Consider the following 25,440-nt stretch of genomic DNA (forward strand, 5'->3'; position numbering starts at 1 on the left):
CCAGTGGTCTGACCTAGCCTCAGATCACAAAGCATGGAGGCACACCATCCACCAGGCTGTCTCTTCCTTTGAGAACGCACGCATAGCTGGTCTTGAGGACAAAAGGAGATTGAGGAAGAATTGTACTGCTACAGCACCAACCCCAAATCAGACTTTTCCCTGCATCCACTGTGGCCGGACCTGCCTGTCCCACATTGGTCTTGTCAGCCACCAGCGAGCCTGCAGCAGACGTGGACTACTGCACCCTTCTTAAATCTTCGTTCGTTAGCGAAGTCAAGCCAAGAGAGAGAGAGAGTTAGTGAGTTAGTGGCAGGATCCAGAAATGATGTTTCTGGTAATGCTTTGTTGCTATGGGACCTGAGGTTAGTTGAGGGTAAGGCGGTCATTACCATGCAGCTCTCTAAGACTGACCAGCATCATAAAGGGACTGTGTTGGAGCTGGGCACGTGCTCTGAGCTTGAGTTGTGCCCAGTTTCTGCTTTGGCTGCTTATTTGGCAGTGCTGGGGCCCAATGATGGGTTTTTGTTTTGTCACCTCAACGGCAGCCCACTGACAAAGCATCAGTTTTGGGCTGTGACTTCCTGGGCTTTAGCTAAGCTGGCATTGTCCGGGGTGTGGTTTTGTATCCACTCCTTTAGAATTGGGGCAGCCTCTACAGCTGCAGTCCTGAGATATCCTTATTCCTCCATTCAGTGCCTGGGCCATTGGTGGTCATCGGCCTATAAATCTTATGTTCACCCCCTGCTCAGTTCCTAGCTTTGTTTGTTTGGAGTTGAAATGTTATGGTTCTTGTTTCTAGTTTGTTTGTTTTTCTCTTTAGATGCTGTTGTTCCTGGCCAGAGGAGCCGAGTTCTCGTCTGTGGACACAGCTATGTGTTTTGGGTCACACATCAGACTCGGAGAACTTCAGTCGGCTCTCAGCTGGGACTCAGCCAATAAGTTACTATCAAATGGCGGGGGTGCCAGGGTCTTCAGTGGCCTGCCCTGCTGCCATTGTTATTCCATGGGAATGCGGGCCTCCTCCACAGTTTCTAATTATTCACCTGGGAGGGAATGATCTCAGGCTAGTGAAGGGCAAGGCTTTTGTCTTGCAAGCCTGAGAGGATTTTTGGTACATTAGGGAGAGATGGCCCAGGACCACTATAATTTGGTCAGCCATGCTTTCCCGCCTTGTTTGGTGCAGTGCTTGGGATCCTGCAGGTATCGAGACGGCCCATTACAAAACTAATAAAGAAATTCAGAAGGCATTGGAAGGGAGGTTGGGCCACTATCTGCTCCACCCGAATATTTCTACGAAATTTCCTGACCTCTACAAAGGGGATGGGGTGCATCTCTCTGAAAAAGGTAACATGCTTTTATTGAGAGATCTCCAGCAAGGGCTGCAGGTAGCCTTGGGCCTCCCAGTGGGCGCTAAGGCCTAAATAGAGACTTGGCCTTAGTAGTGGCAGGTTTTACTGGGTTTATGGTACTATGTGGCTAGGGGAGGACCAGAAAGCATCCCCCTTTTGAGGATTTAGAGGTCTGACAGGATCAGCCTTTGGGTTTGATGACCCTGGGTGGGAGAATGAAGACCGTCCTAGAGGCTTGGCTAGAGGGTGCCTTCCATTTAGATGTGCATCTGGTGGTCGGGCCCTCTGGGGCTTGCCTCCTTGCTGGGCCAGCCTGGCGGGAACTGTGACATACAGCTCCGGCTGGGGGCTGGGTCTCTCACCTGCTAATGGCAGGGGAGCGGTCTGTTGAGACCCCTGGCCCTGACCAGGCTGCAGTTCTGGTTGCCCTTGCCGTTTATTATTATACTTAATAAAGTGACCCTTAGTTATACCAATACCGACTTGGGGGGCAATGTCTGCCTTCCTTATTTCCTGTCGTTGGAGTCAAACCTGGGGAAAGAAATCTTGTGAAAGCCCAATAAACATTGTTAGTCTTTCCTTGCAGCTTCAGATAAGTATTTCTAGATTCACATAACGTCAGTTGATGTTTCAACCTCTTTGATTGACAAGAGGATAGTGATGTGGGTAGGTAATAGTTACAGTGACTACCACAAATTTAACATTTTCTCCTGCCATCACACATCATCATGCCTCTGACACACATCATCATGCCTCTGACGCCATTTGGCAGTAATCAGGCAAGATGATCAACACAAAGGGGAAGAGGAGAAGGACTCGCTATATGTTCGCAAGACCAATGTTCCCTCTAAGCTGCAGAGTCTTTTGAGCAACAATTCTACTTAGTGAGCTACTGGCATTAAAGTTGTGAGCTGCTAGCATAAATCAGTGTGCTCTGAGGTCATCCTTCCTGAGCTAAACAAAAATGTGTGAGCTGGAGGCTAAAAATCTGTGTGCTAGCTCACGCTAACTCAGCTTAGTGGGAACACTGCTCAAGACCCTTCCGTAAACATGGTATTGTGTACATCAAGGGCATGGGTACAGTTCAGAAAGGAATGCCTAATGAACGTTACCGTGGCAAGGCAGGAAGGATATACAACATTACTCAGCATGCTGTTGGTGAACAAGAAGGTGTTGGTGAACAAGAAGGTGTTGGTGAACAAGAAGGTAAGGTCAAGATCCTTTCCAAGAGAATTAATGTGTGTATTGAACTTATTAAGCAATCTAAGAGTAGAGACAGCTTCTTGCAGTGTGTGAAGGAAAATGAAAGAAAGAAAAAGGAAGCAAAGGAAAAAGGCACTTGGTTTGAACTGAAGTGCCAGCCTGCTCCTCTAAGAGAAGCACACTTTGTGAGAACCAATGGCAAAGCGCCAGAGCTTCTGGAACCAATTCCATATGAGTTCATGGTATAATGTATATTTACAAAATAAAATCTTTTAGAGAACTGGGGGGGGGGGACCAATCATGCATAAGGTAATATAATGTATTTGTATGCTTCTTACTTATTCAAGGGGCTAGAGTAATGTGTTATGTTGATTAACAAAGTAGTCCAATTTGATAATCTAACGAGTAATGTAGGTTCTACTAGAAACTTAGAAAAGAACCTGATGGACAGTGGACTGTGATGACTTTAGTGACCATCCTATAGTTTTGCAACTGGAATGTGGTTCATATGAATGGCTAAGGGCAATATGAGCCACCAGTGATAGGCCTGTACCACCAACTCTCTTCCTCCCATTTTTAGGCTGGGTCACATGCTAGGTAGGTGCCCTCTTGTAAGTTAGGTCAGATAGGTGAGGGCTAAACTATCTGTCCCTGAACATCAGCTTCTTTGGAAGTGTTAATAAACTCATGAACTGTTATCCAACCCACTTTTGAGTGCTAGTGCAGTTTTTTATCTCCCCAGCTTTCACCAATGTGACTTTTGAACAGTGTGTTTTGTTCCCCGGTGATTTACCATGCTTAATTCATACTGATCGTACATAATTTGTTCACCTTACTAGTGCAATATATTGTACCAGGCTAATCATAAGATATTTGTAGTCTACACAAACTTTGTTTGCCCATCCATGGCAGTCATTTAATGAAGCTAGTTCATCTGGAAAAGAAGTTAAATTAAATAATCCAAAATGAATGTGATTCATATTCAAGGAAAGCAGAAAAAGTACAATTCATGAGTAGCAAAAGAAGCTTGTCTGCTTAAACAAAAAAGACAGTTAATCTTACTTCTAAAATCTTTTGTTTTTACTTTGGTCCGGTAGATAGATAATCTTCTAAAGATGGAGTCAGTGGATTTGCCCTGTTTTCTCTCAAAGTAAAACCATCTGTCACAGGTGATAAAGGGGGAACATCTTACACCCTTTCTAGAGACGTTTACCTCTCTGAATGCCAATCTTTAGTCTTCTATGCTGACCCACATTTGCATTCCAAACTGGTGGCAGTAAAGAATGCCTCCGGGATCAGCAGCCAATAAAGATAACTCATGCATTTGGATAAGATGAAAAACCAAAGGGGAAATGGCAAGAGTTGCAGGTCACAGACTACAACCCCAGAAAAGACTTAAGGGACCTTTCTCCTGTGTAAAAAAAATAAAATAAATCTAAATCATAACCAGAGACAGAGGCTTGAACAAAGAACTGAAGCTAGTCCATTTTCACCACAATCTATGCTATTGATGCTGCTGGATACCAGTTGATGAATATATAAATAGTCATTTTCAAGTTAAATGTATTTATCATTTTCTCACTGGATTATTAGCTGAGAAATTTTGGAGATGTAAATAGATCTATTTCAGTTCTCCTTTACTGAAGCAGTTTCATCGTATCCTTCTCTACTTCATGGTACTACTTATACAGGAGAGGAATGATTCTAGTTGTGTGTGTTCTGTGTTTTAAATTTATGAAATAATAAAAGATCAATTTACTTTTTGTTACCTCATCTTGTGCGCACTTATTAAGAACTTAAGGAACAGCCCACTTGACCAGATCAGGGTTGTGTTCACAGGTAAGGTGTTCTGGTTTTGGTTTTTAAGTAAGGGAGTATACTTCAGTCTGAAGTAGGGCTGGGCATGGAACAGGGAAATGATGGTATGTGGTTCATTTGATTAACCAAAATGGTGCTTTGTTTTATTTAATTATTTGAATGGTTGCCAAAACCAGTTCATGGTTCATTGTTTCATTTTGTTTGGGAGATGTAAAGCACACTCGGAGTTTTAAGCAGGTTCTCCTCCACCCACCCTCTAAGCTTGGTAAAGATTGGACTTAGAATTTCTGAGTTACAGCCCCTCCCAAAGCAGGTGCCCCCCAGGAAAGCTCAGCTTCAGCTCTCATGACAACTAACTCTTATATCTTCATGGTGCAAAGGGTGCCTGCTCCCATAGAGAAGAAAGGGAGTTTTATTATTAACTTCCAGAGCTGCCAATCAAGCTGTGGACAACTGCTATGGGCGTTTCTAGGGCTTCTAGAACTCCACCCCCAGCATTGCTAAGGAATTGTTTGAATCAGCACCAAGCTGTCTGGGAAAGGAAAGGAAAGGTCCCCTGTGCAAGCACCAGTCATTTCTGACTCTGGGATGATGTTGCTCTCACAACGTTTTTACGACTTTTTATGTTTGCAGACTTTTTACGAGGTGGTTTGCCATTGCCTTCCCCAGTCATCTACACTTTCCCCCCAGCAAGCTGGGTACTCATTTTACCGACCTCAGAAGGATGGAAGACTGAGTCAATCTCGAGCCGGCTACCTAAAAACCTAGCTTCTGCTGGGGATCGAACTCAGGTCATGATCAGAGCTTAGGACTGCAGTTCTGCAGCTTTAACACTCTGTGCCACAGGGCTCTTGCCTGTCTGGGAAAACGAACCACAAAAATGAACCAAACAAACCACCAAGGAAAAGATGGTTCATTTTCCAGTTCAGGCATGGTATAGGCAAACAAACCAGTTTGAAATGAACCTCAAATTGGCCCAATTCATGCACATATCATGATTTGTGGATTGGTTCATGCCCATTCCTAGTCTGAAGTATCACAAACTTTATATATATGCATTCATATGAGTGTTCCAATCATGTTTAGCCTTCAGACTTCTGATGAAACATCTGAAGAAGTGAGCAGTGGTTCAGGAAAGCTATACCTTACCACAATTTTTGTCAGTCTTTAAGGTTTTACTGGACTCTTACTCTTTTCTACTGCTTCAGACTTCTGTTGAGGAATCCTATTCAGCTAAAACCCACAGATCACAACCCAGTTGTGGCAGCTTTCCTTTAACTCTAGAAGGATTTCTGTATTGGTGTATTGTAGCAAAACATAACAGAAGTCCAGTGGCCTCTGTCTAGCAATATTTATCCCAGCATTTGAACTCTCCAGCCTTTCCCCAAAACATTTACACCCCTTCTATCTATTTTTCAGTTGTCTTTCGATGATTCGGTCCTGCCACCACCTACCCTTACAGGCAGCTAGAACCAACGTGAGAAGCTGATTAGTTGACTGCAAAAACCCCTCCCTTTTCAGCTATTTTCAGTCATTCCAATATGATTTCTCTAGGAGCACCCTGCCTGGCCATTGACTGGTAGATTTTGTTCTTTTCTAACCTTGCTGACTGCGATGGAAAACAAGTGGATGGGGTTGACAATACTTTAGCAAGCCACAGGGAAGGAAAGAGCATGCATGGAGCATGGCTGTGGTGATTGCTGGCTTAAATAATTAGAAAAAATACTGGATAATTATATGTCCAGTATTTTCTCAGTTTGTTTACTGGCCAGAAAGGGACAACGTTGGGCTGTCCAGTTCAAAATGTGACACCTGACAATCCTATAGAGAATGTATGGAATCAATAGGGTCTATCTTAGTCCAAATTCAGTTCAGTTCAATTGTTTTCGAATTCAGTTCAGTTTAGTTGTTTTTGCCACTCTGAGCCTTATTCTGTGGGGAGGGTGGGATATAAATGGAAATAAATAAGTAAATTGTTACCATTGGAGGGTTATTATTATTTCCATAAGAACATAAGAGAGGCCATATTGGATCAGGCCAATGGCCATCCAGTCCAACACTCTGTGTCACACAATGGCCAAAAAAACAAACAAACCCAAGTGCCATCAGGAGGTTCACAAGTGGGGCTAGAAGCCCTTCCACTTTGCCCCCGCCCCAAGCACTAAGAATACAGAGCATCACTGCCCCAAACAGAGAGTTCCAACAATACGATTTGGCTAATAGCCCCTAATGGACCTCTGCTCCATATGTTTTTCCAATCCGCTCTTGAAGCTGGCTATGATTGCAGCCGCCACCACCTTCTGTGGCAGTGAATTCCACATGTTAATCACCCATTGGGTGAAGAAGTACTTCCCTTTATCTGTTCTAACCCGACTGCTCAGCAATTTCATTGAATGCCCACGAGTTCTTGTATTTTGAGAAAGGGAGAAAAGTACTTCTTTCTTCATACCATGCATAATCTCGTAAACCTCTATTATGTCACCCCGCAGTCGACGTTTCTCCAAGCTAAAGAGCCCCAAGCGTTTTAACCTTTCTTCATAGGGAAAGTGTTCCAACCCTTTAATCATTCTAGTTGCCCTTTTCTGCATTTATTCCAATGCTATAAAACCCTTTTTGAGGTGTGGTGACCAGAATTGTACACAGTATTCCAAATGAGACCATATAATCAATTTATACAGGGGCATTATGATACTGGCTGTTTTGTTATCGATTCCCTTCCTAATAATTCCCAGCATGGCGTTGGTCTTTTTTATTGCAATCACACACTGTCTTGACATTTTCAGTGAGTTGTCCACCACGACCCCAAGATCTCTCTCTGTCAAGCATGGTTGAATATTATTGTCAATTGATTGTTTTAGGGTCTGCCTAAAGCTGATCTGTGAATTGTCATGGAGGACCCAAGTCTGTTTGTTTATTATTCTTTCCCCTCTTCCTTCCCCGCTTTATGGCTGTTGTTAGAGTAGTGTGAAGGGAACAAAGTAATCAGCACCTTCCCATATATTCTCCGGAGGGAGGATGAGACAAAAGCAAGGACCAAGTTCTGATAAACGTCCTGGGAAAGTAGACAGTCTGATAGTTTAGGTGTGAACGCTTCCCCGCAGCCCCCTCCCTTGGAATCCCTTTGAAGTATGCCTTAAAAGTATTGTATCAATGTATCAGTTTCATTACTCTCAAGAAATGGCTTCCGCTAAAGTATCGGTCTATCAATAAACATAGTCTTTGTATCAACTTCGACTCGCCATTGAACCCGCATGCTTGACAATCTCTTGGTCAGTTTCTGCCGGTTCACACCCCATCAACTTGTATTTGTAGCTGGGATTTTTGGCCCCAATGTGCATTACTTTGCACTTGGCCACATTGAACCTCATCTGCCATTTTAACGCCCACTCACCCAGCCTCAACAGATCCCTTTGGAGTGCCTCACAATCCTCTCTGGTTCTCACCACCCTGAACAATTTAGTGTCATCTGCAAACTTGGCCACTTCATTGCTTACTCCCAACTCCAAATCATTAATGAACAAGGTAAAGAGCATGGGACCCAGTACTGAGCCCTGTGGAACCCCACTGCTTACCATTTTCCACTTCAAAAATTGCCCATTTATACTCACTCTCTGCTTCCTATTCATTAGCCAGTTTTTGATCCACAAGAGGACTTGTCCTTTTACTCCAGTCTTTGATGAGGAACTTTATCAAAAGCTTTCTGGAAGTCAAGGTAAACAACATCTATTGGGTCCCCTTTGTCCACATGTTTGTTCACCTCCTCAGGGACCTCTAACAGGTAAGTGAGGCAAGATCTTTCATTACAGAACCCATGCTGAGTCTTCCTCAATAACTTGTGTTCATCAATGTGCCTACTCATTCTGTCTTTGATAATGGTTTCTACCAGCTTTCCTGGTATTGAAGTCAGACTGACTGGCCAGTAATTTCCCGGATCTCCTCTGGAACCCATTTTAAAGATGGGGTGACGTTTGCTACCTTCCAGTCCTCAGGAACGGAGGCAGATTTCAATGAAAGATTACATATTTTTGTCAGGAGATCCACAAGTTCACCTTTGAGTTCTTTCAGAACTCTTGGATGTATGCCATCCAGGCCTGGTGACTTATCAGTTTTTAATTTGTCTATCGGTTGTAGGACCTCCTCTCTTGTCACCTCAATCAGACTCAGGTCCTTCAACACCCCTTCCAAAATTAGTGGTTCTGGAGTGGACAAACACTTCTCATTTTCCACAGTGAAGATGGAGGCAAAAAATGCATTCAGCTTCTTAGCCATTTCCCTATCCTCCTTCAATAATCCTTTTACCTCTTGGTCATCCAAGGGCCCCACTGCCTCCCTGACTAGTTTCCTGCTTCTAATATATTTGAAGAAATATGGTCTTTATGTTTTTTGCAATATGCTCCTCATAGTCCCCTTTTGCCTGCCTGATCACAGTCTTGCATTGTCAGATGATGGGATCTCAAATCAACCAGACTTTGAATTGTTGCAAAGTTAGGCTTTATTCGATAATCCATAAGTATCTGAACGAAGGAAGATTGAGACTGTTACATTGTAGCATTAGGAGGCTGGCTGTATGGGGATACATCAAAGGAAACTATACAAAGCCACAATTCTAAACATTGTCGAGGTGAGGTGCAAAGATTCACACGGCCTCTCCCTCTTATCTCATCGTTGCTGCTAGTCTTCCGGGGATAGCCAGGTGGCTGTCCCTGGAGGCGCCTTATCTTCAAAGAGGGGAATTTCTGCCTTTGTTAATATCAAGGGAAAGAAAGGTTCACACTGAGCATTAGTAACATCTGCATTCCCTACATTGATATGCAAGGTCTTTTCTCATGGTTAGTAACAGAGTTTAAAGATGGCTACAGTTCAGCTAAGCATTGTGTTCAGTAAAGTTACATCGGCAGACATGCATTTTATTTGCCACAGCCTGTGTTCCCTTTTATTAACCTCACTTGGACTAGCTTTCCACCACTTAAAGAAATCCTTCTTCCCTTTTACAGCTTCCATTACTTTGTTTGTTAACCATGCAGGCTTTTTTCTATATGCCTTGTGCCTTTCCTGACTTGTGGTATATATTTTATCTGAGCTTCTAGGATTGTAGTTTTAAATAGCCTCCAAGCTTCCACAAGGGTTTTGACTGTATTTACCTTTCCTTTCAGTTTCCTCTTCACATGCCTCCTCATCTCAGAGAATTTACCCCTTTTAAAGTTAAAAGTGGTTGTGCTGGTCTTTTGGGGCAAATCCCTATTTATACAAATGGTGAAATCAATAACGTTATGGTCACTGCTCTCATGCGGTGCAATCTCTTTTACATCTCTCACCAGCTCTTGGACATTACTTAGGACCAAATCCAGGATCACCCCACCCCTAGTAGGTTCTGTGACCATCTGCTCCATAGCACAGTCATTGGCCATTTTCGCACTTACCTTACCCCGGAGCGACGTCCCTCTTCACCGCGCTGCGTCTGCGCGGATTTCGCACAAACTGCTGTGTAGGCACCAGGAAGAGCCGCTTAGTCCCGGGGCTTTTGCGTCGCAAATGTAAACCGCCAAAAAGCAGGTTTACATTTGCGACGCAAAAGCCCTGGGACTACGCGGCTCTTCCTGGTGCTGCGCAGCAGTTTGTGCGAAATCCGCGTAGATGCAGCGCGGTGAAGAGGGACGTCGCTCCGGGGTAAGGTAAGTGGGAAAACGGCCATTGAGAGCATCTAGAAACTCAATCTCTTTCTCTCGACCCGAACACATACTGACCCAATCAATCTGTGGGTAATTAAAATCACCTATTATGACACAGCTTTTACGTTTAGCCACTAACTTTAATCCTTCCATCATATTATAATCATCCTCTATCTTTTGATTTGGTGGGCAATAACAAACTCCCATAGTTAAATTTCTTTTTGGGCCCACTATTTCAACCCAAAGCATTTCTAGAAGGGAATCTAATTCCCTGACCTCACTCTTACTGGGCTGTATACCCTCTCTGACGTACAGAGCCACCCCAACTTCAACCCTTCCCTCCCTATCCTTCTGATATAAATTATATCCAGGAATCACCATGTCCCACTGATTCTCCTCATTCCACCAAGTTTCTGAAATACCCACAATGTCTATGTTTTCCCCCTACACTAAGCATTCCAACTCACCAATTTTCCTTTGAACATTTCTAGCATTTGTATGCAAACATTTATAATTTCCCAGGCAAGTTAGGCCCGCAATCTTCCTCCTGCTGCCTTGAGACTTTGGCAGACTTTCCGTCCTCTTTCAATTTCAAACAGTTTAAAAGCTAATCAAGAAAAAGTTGCTTCATTTGGTTCTGTTTTCCCCTTTTCAGCTTGTACTTTAAAGTTAGCTTTACCAATGAAGTTTCCTATGTCTTTAGCAAATGCACTAATTGATGACTTCTAGACATTGCCTGTATTTCAAGGAGGACTGTACTCTAAAGGCCACTTCAGACTTTTAAAAATGTCTTCATATGTTGCATCCTAACTAAGCATTCCCTGGCATGCATTCAAGTGGAGAACTTACTACCTCAATGGTAATGAACACAGTGCTTCAGAAATGATATCTCTTGTTACAGTATCATATTTTTAGTCACAAAAACGTAACTGGAAAGACTTGACTCTATCCATGGATACGGAATTGACTTTACACATTAGATTTTTCAAGGAATACCTGAAATGCTTTATGCAAATAAATCTAAACTGCTGACTACTGTTAAATACGGCTGCTATTGTGAGTAATGTTACTTATGTATATATCAGGGGTGGCCAATGGTAGCTCTCCAGATGTTTTTTGCCTACAACTCCCATCAGCCCCAGCCAGCATGGCCAATGGCTGGGGCTGATGGGAGTTGTAGGCAAAAAACATCTGGAGAGCTACCTATGGCCACCCCTGGTATATATGAACAAATGGAAAAAGATTGTTGCTGCTCCTTTCTGGTACATGCTTCTAAATAGTAGGGTGTATCTAACTATTTGTGGACTTTGTAAGGTGGTATATTCCCATTTCACCTCTTCACATTACTGTAAGTTTCTGCCCCAAATATTTTGTTCCAAGGGTCAATTGACTCTAAGTAACAGCATAGAGTCAAGCTGGGGGGTTGTTGTAGAAGGAGGAATCAGCATAAATTGATTAGAGGTCTAACTTTGTAAAAAGGCACACAAGTTTCTTGGGGATTTGCATCCAATGCTTTAGAATAGAGCTTCTAACAGGGGAGCTGAGCCTATGAGTTCAAAAGAAAACAGGAGAGAACCTTAAGTGAGGCACATCTTCCTTTCACTGAAACATACTATTGTTCCTCAGGAGGCTTTGTTTCTCTATGGGTCTAATAGTTCTATTTTTCCTTATAGCTTCTACTAATTTGCCTGAGAAAGACTTTAGGCCCACTGGCCTGTAATTACATGGTTCCCCCTGTATCCCTTTTTAAAACTGGTGAGACTCTTTTTATCTTCTAGTACAGCAGCTGATTTTAGTGATAAGTTACACATGCTGGTTGGTAGATCAACAATCTCACTCTTTTTAATATATATTTTTGTATTTTGTGTGCAACCTTTGGTGACTAACCCCCTACTGGGGGTCTGGAGGATATTCAGAGAGGTGGCTGAATAAAGCCTGCCCCTGTCCTCCCAACTGCTGGTATTTCAAGGAGGTCACCCAGCCAAGTACTTGCCAGAGATGACCCTGCTCAGCTTCTGAGATCTGAGATTGGGCTTGCCTAGGGTATCCAGGTCACATTTGAGTTCCCTAAGAACTCTTGGGTGTGTGCCATCAAAATCTGGAGACTTAGTGGGGTTTTTTATTTCCCTATTACATCTAGAACTTTATCTCTCACCACCTCAATTTGACTCAGTTCTTCAGATTGAAAATATTGGCTGCGGCAATGAGTATACGTGCCACACTTTCCACAGTGAACACAGATGGAAAGAGTTAGCTTATCTGCCACCTCCTCAGCTCCCTTCAGCAATCATTTTACTCCTTTGCCATAAAAGGCCCAACTTCTCTGATAGTTTCCTGTTCTGATTATATTTAAGTAAATGCTTATTTTTTGTGTTGATGTTTTTAATTATCAGCTCTTCACATTCTCTTTTGCATGCCTAATTATTGACTTACTTTTTTTTTTTTGCCAGACCCTATGCTTCCTTTCATTCAGTTAATTAAGGCAGATCTTCTACTTAGTAAAAGAAGGGGTTTTGCTTTTTTTTGGTTTCCTTGACTTGGGTCGTTAACCATGCAGGCATTCTTTTCTAGCCTGGGGAATACATTCTATCTGGATTTCAATTAGTGTGGTTTTAAGTAGCTCCCAAAAATGCTCTAGGGACTTGACTCTCTTGTGTTTCCCTTTCAACGTTCTATTAACTATTCTCTTAATTTTTGTAAGGTTCCTTCTTTTGAAATCAAATGCTGCAGTTTTGGATTTTAGGGGTAACTTTCCATAGATAAGAATGTAGAACTTATTAGTAGAAAAGGGATTGAAAATAGAACAATCAATATTATAATGCCTCTCTGTGTATTTATGGTGCAGCCTCATTTGGAATACTGTTTGTAGGACATTGCAGAGCTGGGAAAAGTACAGAAGCGAGTACCCAAGATAAATAAGTGAGTGGAGTATCTTTCCCATCAGGAGAGGCTGAAAAGTCTGGAACTTTTTTAGTTTAGAAAAGAGACAAAAACGGGGAGACATGATTGAGATAAAATTCTGCATAGGGTGGAAAGAGTAGACAGAAAGGCTTTTTTCTCCCTTTCCCAAAATACAAGGACTCAGGGGCACCCAATGAAGTTAAAGGGAAGTTAAAGTAGAAGGGGGGTTGCACTGCTTATTCATGACTCTTTTTCTTTCAGGGCACTCCCTACCTCAAACATAACCAGCATTGAGTGCGTCAGCCTAGTGTGGGAGGCTGAGGAGAGTTTGACTATCTGGACAGTGTACCAAATGCCTAACACACCCCCAGATAGCCTGCCTACCCTGCTGGATGCTGTATCGACCTGGGCTTTGAACTTCTCCAGGCTGTTGGTCCTGAGGGATTTCAATGTCCACGGTGATGATGCAGCATCCGCGCAGGCTTAGGACCTAGTGTCATCCATGGAGACACTAGGACTCATCCAGATTATATCGGCTCCCGCTCACCGGGCTGGTCAAACACTGGATTTGGTTTTGGGGGCTGGGATAGCATCGGATCTGATAGCTGTAGATACAGTTCCATGGTCATATCACCAAGTCCAACTGGACTTGCAGGCCTCCTCCTGTTTAGGCAGTGAGTGAATTTATGCTTGCCCATGGAGCCAACTGGACCTTGAGTGGCTTCGGGAAGCTCTGCGGGATCCGATGCCCCCTGACGGGTCATTGGATGAGCAGGTGGAGGACTGGTACTCCCAGCTCACTATGACCATAGACGACATCACCCCCCGGTGCCCTCTGCGCTGCCATACCAAAGCGGCTGCATGGTATAGCCTGGAGCTACAGAGGATGAAACGGCAACTTCTAGAGCGAGTGTGGTAGCGCTCTTATGATGAGGAGTCAAGAACTTCTAACAGAATGTTTATGAAGCTCTATGAGAAGGAAGGGAAGTCCATAAAGAAGGAATTCTATGCAGCCTCCATTGCGTCTGTGAAGTCGCGCCCAGCCCAATTGTTTAGGACAATTTGATCATTAACTACAGTGCCGATGGGCAACCAAAAGGTTAGGAAATTGGCTGTGAGGCTTTTTCAACTTATTTAGCAAAGTCTTGGCTCTCTGCCAAGATCTTCCAGCCACAGTTGATATGGTCCGTGAACTGGAAGCCCATTGTCCATCCTTGGGCCCTTCTTTGGACCACTTCAGCCGGCCTTCTCTGGACGACGTGGACAGGATCTTGGCTGCAGTGAAGCCTACCACTTTTCCTCTAGACCCATGCCCATCCTGGCTTGTTAAACCAGGTGGTGCTATGGTCTGGAGCCCTCTGGTTGATATCATTCACCAGGGACTTTCCCAGTTAGGCTCAAAGAGACAGTGGTACGTCCGCTTTTGAATAAGCCATCTTTGGACACTACGGTCCCGGCCAATTACTGCCCAGTTTTTTTTTTCCCATTTAGTCTTTTTATTTTCATCAAAAAACCAAAAAACCCCAAAAGATACATCAACAAACAAGACAAACACACACACACACAAAGGATGGAGAATGCATTTTCTATACATAACAAAACCCTAACGTACAATCACATATCCTTTGCACTATTGTTTTAATTTCTCTTTACTCTAGCTACTACCTCAGCAGTCTCTTTGCCAACTTGCCTCTTTACAATAATCCATAATTTAGATTTATATATCCAAACATTTGTCGGTAATCACTTCCATACCTCAAGCTAATTCTCTTCTATTTCAGTATATTTGACAGGGTAACTATTTCTACTTCTTCTTTCTCTTATTCCCCTTTCTCTCCCTCTCTCTCTTCCTTATTGGATTGGAGCCATTTATAGAGGCTAATGTTGATTTTAGGCTTCTCTTCTTCATCAGCCATGGAATTTCTCTCAACCACTTAGTCTTTCTTTCGGTAAACTTTACCAATCCATAAAACTGATCCATGAAAATTTTCCAAACCGTCTCCTTAATTATTTTTTTATTAAACCTTCCATGTTTACCCCTATGAAGTGGGTACTTTCCAGTATCAACTAATCTGTCCCTCAGAGAGCCAGTTTGGTGTAGTGGTTAAGTGTGCAGACTCTTATCTGGGAGAACCGAGTTTGATTCCCCACTCCTCCACTTGCACCTGCTGGAATGGCTTTGGTCAGCCATAGCTCTGGCAGAGGTTGTCCTTGAAGGGGCAGCAGCTGTGAGAGCCCTCTCAGCCCTACCTACCTCACAGGGTGTCTGTTGTAGGGGAGGAAGATAAAGGAGATTGTGTACCGCTCTAAGACTCTGAGTGGAGGGCGGGATATAAATCCAATATCTTCATCTACCTCACAGGGTGTCTGTTGGGGGGGGGGGTAAAGGAGATTGTGAGCCGCTCTGAGACTCTTCGGAGTGGAGGGCGGGATATAAATCCAATATCTTCTTCAGTAAACCATCTGTTTCTTTTTTCGTATCTAAAGACTCAATTTTCCTTATCACTGCCCATGCATCATTTGATCTTTGTATTGGGGCCTCTTGTGCTCACTCAATATACCAGATAAGCCTTCCTATACCAGCTGCCCAGGTATATATGCTGTCTGCTCTGCCTCCAATCCAACCAGTTTTTCTTCTAGCTTTTGAACTGTTTCTATGACTTCCTCCTTTTGGCTCATTTCCTTCATCTCCAAACCATAAGACTTGACCATTTGACTTGAACCAAACACTTCCACTTTTAAATCAGTTATCTTTCCCTGCAAACTTTCCACTTTTGAATTTAGCCCTCCAATCCGATCTAATAGATTGGCCTGCATCTGACTCAACACTGTTGCTAGATATATTTGCATACTCGTTTGCCATTCTTCAACAATCTCCTGCGTAATCACATCATGCACCAGTTCAGGAATCCCTGAGGGTGAGGGTGTCTTATTCCTCTTATACGGGCTGAGTTTATTTTCTACTCCTTAATTTACCTTTTTCTTAACAAAAATTTTATATCTCCCCTTTTCCCTGTTCCAATTCAAATTAAACTACTCAATTCATTAGTTTACAGGATCACATTATAGCAACTTGTTAGCTATTTCTCTCACCATTAATTACTATTCCCTTGACACCAATCACCAACCACTACTGACCATTCACTATTCACCAAACTCCGATCACCCATACACTCACAACGCTCCACAATATTTCATTAATTAACTACCACAGAGTGAATCATTATAAACAATCAGAGCCAAACAATATAAACTATAATTAAATACTCAGTCCATCCAGTATTGGCCTCCCATCAGCCAAGGTACTGTATTGTACTTATTACCCAAAATTCATCAAGTATTCAGTTTGAATATCTCTTTCCAGTCTATAATATTTCCACCAGCTTTCCTTCCTGTCTTCCTCTTCTTCTGTAGCTCTGTGGCTCTACGTCTTTCTCTTCTTCTACTCCTTGCCTCCTTCTGCCTCCTTCTCCTGTCTCCTCTTCTATGTCTCTTCTCTCTCACACTCTCTTTCCCCCTCCGGATCTCCATCGTTTCTCGTACTTTAAGTCATTCCCCTTTAATGTAGTCTTTTTATTTTCTGCCTCACAGGAAGTAGTTCTCTGCTCACTGTCTCTTAAACTTGTCCCCAGCCTTTCATTCAGTTCTTTACTTCATGAAGTTCATAGGTTTTCCTACTCATTTAACAGTTCATATCCGGTCTACTTAACTCCTCATATTTCCAAACACCATTTAACTTGTCTTTTCTTTAAACAGTGTCTCTATAATTTCTTCTTTGTCTTTGTCTTTTAACTTTATCTTTTGCCTGACTGCTTCCTCTACACCCATTCTGTATTCTCGCCTTGCTTTTTTCCGCCTGTCTTCTGTCCTCCCTCCATTTCATTCCAAAGCTCTCTCTCCTAATTTTCTTTCTTTCCTTTTCTTTCCCCCAATTGCTCCACCTCTTTGCCAGGTTAGCAGCATATATAATAGTCCCTTCACTGTCTTTCTCTTAGAGTCCAAAAGTCACTTATCTTATTTTTTTTTTCCAAATGCCACTCCTCCTCCTTCTCTCTGGCATTCACAGCTTGCTCACCTCTAGCATCCGTTTAACTCGGGCTTAGGGAAGAAGATAGTCCAAACCTTGGCACTCAAGCCAAGATGTGGACCCCTTTGAGCCCCCTCTGCTTAAGAACCCCCACAACACGAGTTCTATTGAGTTCTCTCCCCCAAAAAATAAGCGGTACAGATGCAGCTCTGAAAGCCATCCGTCGCTGTGCTGAAACTGGAAGTCACCGCCCAGTTTCAAATCTTCCGTTTCTGGGTAAGGTAATTGAGAAAGCAGTGGCGGAGCAGTTTCAAGCTTTCCTGGAGGGCACCTCTATCCTCGACCCTTTCCAGTCTGGCTTCCGCCCTGGGCATGGCACAGAGACTATCTTGGTTGCCCTCACAGATGACCTCAGAAGGCATCTGGATCAAGGCAGGTCAGCGCTGCTGCTATTGCTAGATCTTTCAGCAGTGTTTGACACGGTAGACTACGATCTAATGACCCACCGCCTTGCCAACATAGGAGTCTAGAGGATTGCCTTATAGTGGTTTTCCTCCATTCTCCATGGTCAGGGACAAAGGGTGGCCCTTGGTGAGCAGATCTCTTTGTGACACCCACTCGAGTGTGGTGTACCGCAAGGAGCTATTCTCTCACCAATGATGTTAAACATCTATATGCACCCCCTTGCCCAGATTGCTCGAGGTTTTGGGCTGGGCTGTTGCCAATACGTGGATGACACCCAACTCTATCGGTTGATGGATGGACATTCAGACACCACTCTGGAGCACTTGACTGGAGCCTTGGAGGCTGTGGCTGGATGGTTGCAACAAAGCCGGCTGAAACTCAATCCAGCCAAGACGGAGGTCCTGTACCTGAACCATGGGGGACTAGAGTTGGGCCTCCAACTCCCAACCCTGGACGGTTCATGTCTTGCACCAGTTCAGAAGGTGAGGAGTCTGGGAGTGATACTGGATGCCTCATTTACCATGGAGGCCCAGGTCACAGCAGTTGCTCGATCTGCCTTTCACCACCTTCGGCAGGCCAGGCAGCTGGCACCCTACCTATTGTCAAGCATGATGAAATTCCATTGATAATTGATTGCTTAAGGGTCCTGCCAAACCTGGTCTGAGAAATATCATGGAGGATCCAATCTTGCTAGCTTATTATTCTTTCCCTTCCCCCCATCTTGCTTTATGGCTTATAATTAGAAGTAGTGAGAACTGAAACTAAGTAATCAGCACCTTCCCATACATTTCTGTAAGGGAGTAAGAGACATCTGGGGAAAGCAAGGACACGGTCCTGATAACGCTTTGGGAATGTAGACATTTATGATAGTTTATGTGTGAACGCTACCCCGCAGCCCCATCCCTTGGAATCTCTTTGAAGTAGGCCTTAAAAGTGTTGTATCAATGTATGTTCAGTATTGCTCTCAAGAACCTGTTACCAAAGTATCGGTCTATCAATAAACGAAGTCTTTGTATCAACTTCGACTCATCATTGAAACCGCATGCTTGACACCTATCCCCCCAGGATTTAGCTACTGTGATCCATGCAATGGTCACTTCCAGGTTGGATTACTGTAACTCGTTCTATGCAGGCTTACCCTTGCAGCTGATCCGGAAACTCCAGCTAGTGCAGAATGCGGCAGCATGGCTGCTAACTGCATTGCTTTTACAGGCAAGCATTCAGCCAGTGCTGTGCCAGCTGCACTGGCTAACTATTGAGTACCGGATCTGCTTCAAGGTTTTGGTACTGACATTTAAAGCCTTACATGGTCTGGGACCAACATACCTGAGGGACCGCCTTTCCCCATATACGCCTCAGAGATCATTACGATCGGCTACGCAACACCTCCTGACCACCCCTAGCCCTGAGGACATTCAACTTGCCTCAACCAGGGCCAGGGCCTTGGTCTCCATGGCCTTTTCAGCCCTGGCCCCTGCCTGGTGGAATCAGCTCCCTGTGGAGATCCGGGCCCTACCTGAACTACTGCCATTTCATAGGGCCTGCAAGACGAAGCTGTTCTGCCGGGCCTATGGTTGAGGCAGCAGGCGTCCTGTTATTCCATCATTTGGCCTCCCTTGTGGTGACATCGTGCTTTATTACAGTGCCTTCTTAATGTTATTACCATAGTTCAAGGTGGGCCTACAACTGGTTACTGATACGCTGTGCCCTGTCCGCTGGTGGTGCGCTTTATTTATTGTTTGTACTGTTTAATTTTAATATAGTGTTTTAACTTTGATATGTAAGTTTTTTATTGTTATTATTGTACATTGTGATCCGCCTTGAGCCCATTTATGGGAAAAGGCAGAATATAAACCTATTAAATAAATTCAGGGCAGACAAAAGGCGATACCTTTGAACACACACATGAAGCTGCCTTATACTGAATCAGTCCATCAGTCCATCAGGGTCAGTATTTTCTACTCAGACTGGCAGTGGTTCTTCAGGGTGTCAAGCTGAGGACTTTCACCTACTCCCTTATCATGTTAACCGGAGATTTTGTGGACTGAACCTAGATGGTCAGAAGAATAATACTCATTTTAGCGGCGTTTTAAGGAGATCACTATTGTCAAATATTTTATAATAGATCAAGTTATTTCTGGATCAAAATCTGCTAGCAATAGAGATACCACCCAGGATTGAACAGGAAGCTGATATCTATATAGAATATAGGTAATCCAAAGAGTCCTGGGGCAGTCCACTGATCACAAAATAAGACAGGTGGTCATTTTGACAGAAACAGGTTCAGGAGAGTACATAACAGTTCCTGTGCAAACTAGAGACACCAATCTCATAGGACATCTCCAGCTGACTCTCCTTTACTTGTCCTTCCAGTTTGGTGAGGATTAGATTTATGAGGTAATGGATCTCTCAAAGAAGATGCCCCCATCCTCCATTGATTCCAATGGAGGGGAGAAACAGCAAAAAAAGCAAGAACAATAGAAGCCCATCAGAACAGAATCAAAGCCTCTGAGAATCTCTGCAGTAGAAACTGAAGGGGGGCATTTTTGAAAGCCCAGTAGAACCAGCACATTGTGCCCAGCATAACTAGTGTCACTGTGGCAATGCCAGCTCAACAGGACTGATGTTTAGCATAGAATCGCACTTCAAGCAAGGAGGGAGTGTTGCAAACACATCAGAACTAGTGCAATGTACTACTGCCCAGCAGAACCCAGTGCCAGTGTGGCAATGCCAGCCTGGATACATTCACAAGCTGCTCAAAGAGGAAAGCATCTACTCCTCCTCACCCTCATCAGATGGTCTGTAGCAAACTCCAAACCCAATTCTATTTGTCCTTCCTTCCCTTATCTTCACCCAGATACTTCGCACTGAACTGTCACTCATCTTCTCCTGACAAGCAAACTCTTTTCACATATAGCACCACTTCACCTCCTCTTCAACCCTTTTTGTTTTTTTTCAACAGCTCATATCCTTCCACCATTACATCTCAGTGATGGAAATCACAACATATCTGTAATGTGGGGCTTTTTCCACCCCCAGCAAGGCTCCGCACCCTTCCCCTCCAGTGGGGGAGGGCCCCCAGTGCCCACCCAAATGCAGGCCCGTTTGCACAGAGGGCTTCTTGAGGAGCCCTCCATGAAACAACCTCCCTTGCTCAACCTCCCCGTGGTGCTGGGAAGCCAAACGGGGCTGGATGGCCCCGTTTGCACAGAGGGCTCCTCTTGAGGAGCCTTCTATGCAAATGCCCACCCCCTGCTCATCCTCCCCACGGCACAGGGAAGCTGAGTAGGGCCAGATGGTCCCATTTGCACAGAGGACTCCTCTTCAGGTTAGGGCTCTATTTGGCACCTAGATTTTGGCCACTGTGTAACACAAAGTTTTGGACTGGATAGGCTATTGGCCTGATCCAACATAGCTTATGTACTTAAGATTTCTGAGTTCTAGTGGCACTGAGTGCTGTCTTGTTCGATGCTTTTGGGTACATGCTCTAGTTCTCCTTGTATTCTATAGTCCAACAACATTTGAAAATTTGAGTACAGTTCTGAATGCTCCATCTCAAAAAAGGGCAAGGAAAGGTATAGAAAAGGGTACTAAAAACTATCAGTGACTTGGAATACCATCCCTATAAGTAAAGATTTTTTTTTTTAAAAAAGAACTTTTTAGTTTAGAAAAAATAACTTTAGAGAGAGTGGATATGATATATTTGGACTATCTTATCTATCTGTCCATCTGCCTGTAGATCTTTCCTCTCTCCAAAAGTACTAAAACTTGGAGGCGCTCAATAAAACTGACGGAATGTATGATGAGAACAAACAAAAACTGTATTTTGTAACTCAAAGCATAATTACCATGAGAAACTTATTTTCATAGGATATATGACAGCCACTATCTTAGCTGACTTTAAAAGGAGATTAGACAGGTCTACCCATGACTAATTGAACAGGTTTCAAAACAGATTCAGGTGGGTAGCCATGCTGGTGTGAAGCAGCAGAACAAACTAACGAGCCAGTTTTGAGGGGAGTGGGCTACAAATTGAATTAGATGATTAAAAATAAATAATGGTGTTCTGTTATTGTCTCTTTTGGGCCTGTCTTGCAACAAGTTTTCTCTGGGTATCATTCTGGCTTTGTTAATACAATTTTTTTTTTTACTTCATCAGGAGGACAATTTAGTTCCCAAAGTGGTCACAACTCAACTCAAAACAGTTAAATGCACTATCAGTGACTTATAGCCTCTACTGGATAATGCTAGTTCTCTTTCAGAAGTACTGGGGGGCAAACATTTTCTGGCCCACAGACAGCCCCAAGTCTTAAACAACTCCTCACACACAATAATGCAACATCTAATCTGAACATAGACACTAGTACCAGAGCTTGCAATAAACCCAAATGCCAACTTTTCAGCCACGTACACCCAGGCAACACAATCACTGGACCTAACAACATCAGCTATACCATCTCAGGCTCATTCGCTTGCTCATCTTCTAACACTGTATATGCCATTAAATGCCAACAATGCCATTTAGTTCTCTACATAGGGCAATTAGGTCAACCCCTATGCCAAAGTGTAAATGGATGCAATCCGACATCAAGAATCACAAAACTGAGAAACCTGTAGAAGAACAACCACCCAGGAGAGTCAGTGAGGAACCTCAAGTAGCTGTTTTATTGCAAAGGAATTTGAAAAACAGACTAGAACAAGAGATTGCTGAGTTACAAGTTATTGCAACACTCAGAACAATAGAACTCCCAGGGCTTAACAGAGATATAGGTTTCTTATTTCACTACACATGTGCTAATGTCTTTCAGTTTTTACATCTGTTTGTAAACTCTCTGTATGCTAATTTGCTGCTATTCATAGGTGACATTGCCTAAATCCAATTTTAGCTATATTTATTGCTCTGTTACTTATGCATCTTGACTCTAGCTAGCCCTTCCTAGCAACACCCTCTCCACCTTCTACCTATAAATACTGGTTGGTGACTTCTGTTTCAATATATCTGAAGTAGTGTTATTGTACTAATCTGTACATCTGAATGTCCTTAGCCAATAAAAGACATACAGCTGGACTCCAGGTGAGGGAGGAAGGGGGGGGAGTTTATTGCAATAACCAGAGAGCACAGCCAAGTCAAAACCTGTTTGCTAAGTTGCTCTGAAATTTTTCAAAATAGTTACAATCTTATATACCCTTGATGACACACTGATGACACACAGACAGTGGCACATGTTATCATATATGCATGTTAACTGGCTGCAACCTCCTGCCTAATTTCATCATGAGAGCCAGCTACACACTACTGATACACTTTGCCAGCCTGGCATTTGTCCATTTGTCCATTGATTCAAAACTGTGGCGTAGCAAGAAATTCAATAAGCATGTATCTGCCTTGACCAGATAAATCCAGTTTGGTCTATAAGAACCCCCTACTTCTCTTCCGTTACCTAGAAACACAGTACAAATGCAGAAATGCAGTAAGACATAGCTTAAGATTAGATAAGACAGGTATGTTGGTACTCTTCTGTCTTTTTTCTTCTCTTTCATCAGGCCTAGCTGTTAACCCTTAAGGATGTTATTTAAGTGTGCTTGTGGCCTTCCCAACTAAAGCTGTGTCCCACAGTGTACATGCACATGAAAGCCTATACACAGACTAAAATGTTGTTAAAGGTGCCACTAGTTTCAGAAGCAGGGCATCTGATCAGCTAATGTGAGAAATAGGAAGATTAGAGATCCAAGGGCTGATCCATGCCACCCTTGTACAAGTTGTTTTCAAGTATTCAAAATAATTTACATGTATTGACTTTTGGATGATATTACATTTCACATAATGGAGCTGCTTTCGAAGACTTTCTGGATTTAAAACTGGTTCAGAATCCTGAAGCCAGAATTCTAGTAGGAGTGAGTCATAGAGACCATATCACTCCAGTCTTGATTCACCTACACCTGGCTCCCAATTACTTCTGCACCAGGAGGTTCAGGTATTGGCCGTTAAAGCTTGGGACCTGCATATTTTAAGGGACATCTACAGTCTATACAAGGCTGTTTAATGATAGGATGTTTTGGAGGTCATTAATAGGGGTGTGAAAAAAAAATTGGGGAAAAATTGGATTTGGAAATATACGGGGCCAAAAAATTCAGAATACTGTATATTTCCAAATACTGGTACTCAGAATAGCCGTATATACGGTCAATACGAGGCTATTTCCGAATATACAGCCCCATTATACCCTATGGCCATTGAAATCAATGGCAAAATAGGGTATATTGGAAACCGCTTGGAGGGGAGGGGGTTTGAGGGAGAGCCCCCACATTTGCAGGGGATTTGCAGGAGACTCTCCCCTACAAACCCCCCAAGCCCCAAAAAGATTGGGCCAGGAGGTCCCATTCTAGGGGCACCCAAAGAGAGTGCCCCTATCCCACCATTATACCCTATGGGCCATTGAAATCAATGGCAATATAGGGCATAATTAGAGGCTACTGGGGGGCAGGGGGTTTGAGGGAGAGCCCCCAAAACTGCAGGGAACCCACAGGGGACTCTATGTGTTTTTCATCTTGAAGTTTGTATTGTTTGCCACTTTTGAGACCCTAAGAAGGGGATGATAGCTTAAAAATATTTTAAATTTAAATATTTAAAAAATATTTTAAATACATATTGCACATAGCTTACTGAGGTGGAAAAATTGTGGTTTGTGGAAATACATTTTGGACAAAGGCACTCTGGGATTTATTATTCCGTACTTCAGAGTAGGGATGGGCATAAACTTGGAAAATGGAGTTTCGTGTTGGTTTGATTTCCTGAACTGGTTCATTAGATTTGGGAAGTGGTAGAATAGCCCCCTCATAAATTAGAGGTGCCAAGCTCAAAGTAAGTCTTCAGTAGGCTCTCCTCCACAAGCCCTCCAAGTTTGGTGAAGATTAGATTAGGGATGTCTGAGTCATAGCCCCCCAAAGCAAGTGCCACCAGGAAAGCTGAGCTTTAGCTTCAGGCTCAGGCTCTTTAACTGCAGCAAGGAACACCTTCCTAGACAGTGTTTAAAAAATTGTCCCACACTGCATGGGGGGGGGGGGAAGAGTCCCCTAAATCAGCCATGCAGCAAACAAGAACTGAACTAACTCTTCTCTCTTTGTGCTACAAAGTGAAAGCAGCTGAGTCAGTATGTGGTAGTATATACTGGTATGTAATCAGCTCCCTTAGGGCAGAGTCGGAGCAGCATGATTGGCTTCCAGAGCTGTCAACCAAGTTATGAACAACTGCTTTGGGTGTATCTAGGGCTCTTCACAAATCCACCCCCAGCACTGCCTAAGAATTTTGAATTGGTTATAATTGAATTTAAATGTATAACTTCAGGGAAGTCAAATATTGGAGGGAGGGGGGTTGAAATATCATATGGGTTAGTATAGAAAAGAGACAATTAAATATTGTAACGATATGTTATTAATAAATTGTTAAAACACACACACACACAAAAAAGAATTTTGAATTGGTACCAGACTGTCTGGAGAACAAACCCCCAAAAATGAACAAAATGGAAACCATGGAAAAATATGGTACAGTTTTTTTTTTGTTTGGGATTGATGTGACCAAATGAAACAGTTCAAAACGAACCACAAACTGGCCCAGTTTGTGCTCAAACTGTGGTTCATTTCTCTATTCATGCTATCCCTGCTTTAGACCTATAAAGATGATAGTACAAGTACTGAGTGAATGCATCTCTCTCCACATGGGAGGGCTGCCAGCAAGGAACAGAAGTTTACAAGTGAGGATGCAATGTAGGGCTAAATTATTCTTTCACTTTTAAATTTCACAGTTTGAAATTATAACATTTTGAAATTTATAACCGATGAATTTCAAGTTTGAGTTTGAAAAAATTAGCTCACATTAAGTTCTGCAAAAGTTAATTATAGGCCCAATCATTACTGGAGAGGGAATATATGGGGAACCTCCAACACCCTGAAATGACTATGGGATTTTTATTTTATTTTATTTTGCTCAGGCTATGTCACATTGAAA

At 43.1% G+C, this 25,440-nt stretch overlaps 1 protein-coding gene across 1 annotated transcript; it reads left to right on the plus strand.

Annotated features, from left to right (window-relative positions):
• Positions 1-2,422: 2,422 nt before the first annotated feature.
• LOC132572074 (large ribosomal subunit protein eL21-like) lies at positions 2,423-2,800 on the plus strand. The gene has a single exon (XM_060238863.1). It carries the CDS (start codon positions 2,423-2,425, stop codon positions 2,798-2,800), a length of 378 nt encoding a protein of 125 aa, XP_060094846.1.
• The last annotated feature ends 22,640 nt before the right edge of the window (positions 2,801-25,440 follow it).

This window comes from Heteronotia binoei, chromosome 5 (assembly GCF_032191835.1).
Source record: "Heteronotia binoei isolate CCM8104 ecotype False Entrance Well chromosome 5, APGP_CSIRO_Hbin_v1, whole genome shotgun sequence".
Taxonomy (NCBI): Eukaryota; Metazoa; Chordata; class Lepidosauria; order Squamata; family Gekkonidae; genus Heteronotia; species Heteronotia binoei.

Bases quoted from the DNA above. Each gene is read 5' to 3' on its own strand.
- LOC132572074 (XM_060238863.1), top strand. From the start codon at position 2,423: ATGGGTACAGTTCAGAAAGGAATGCCTAATGAACGTTACCGTGGCAAG.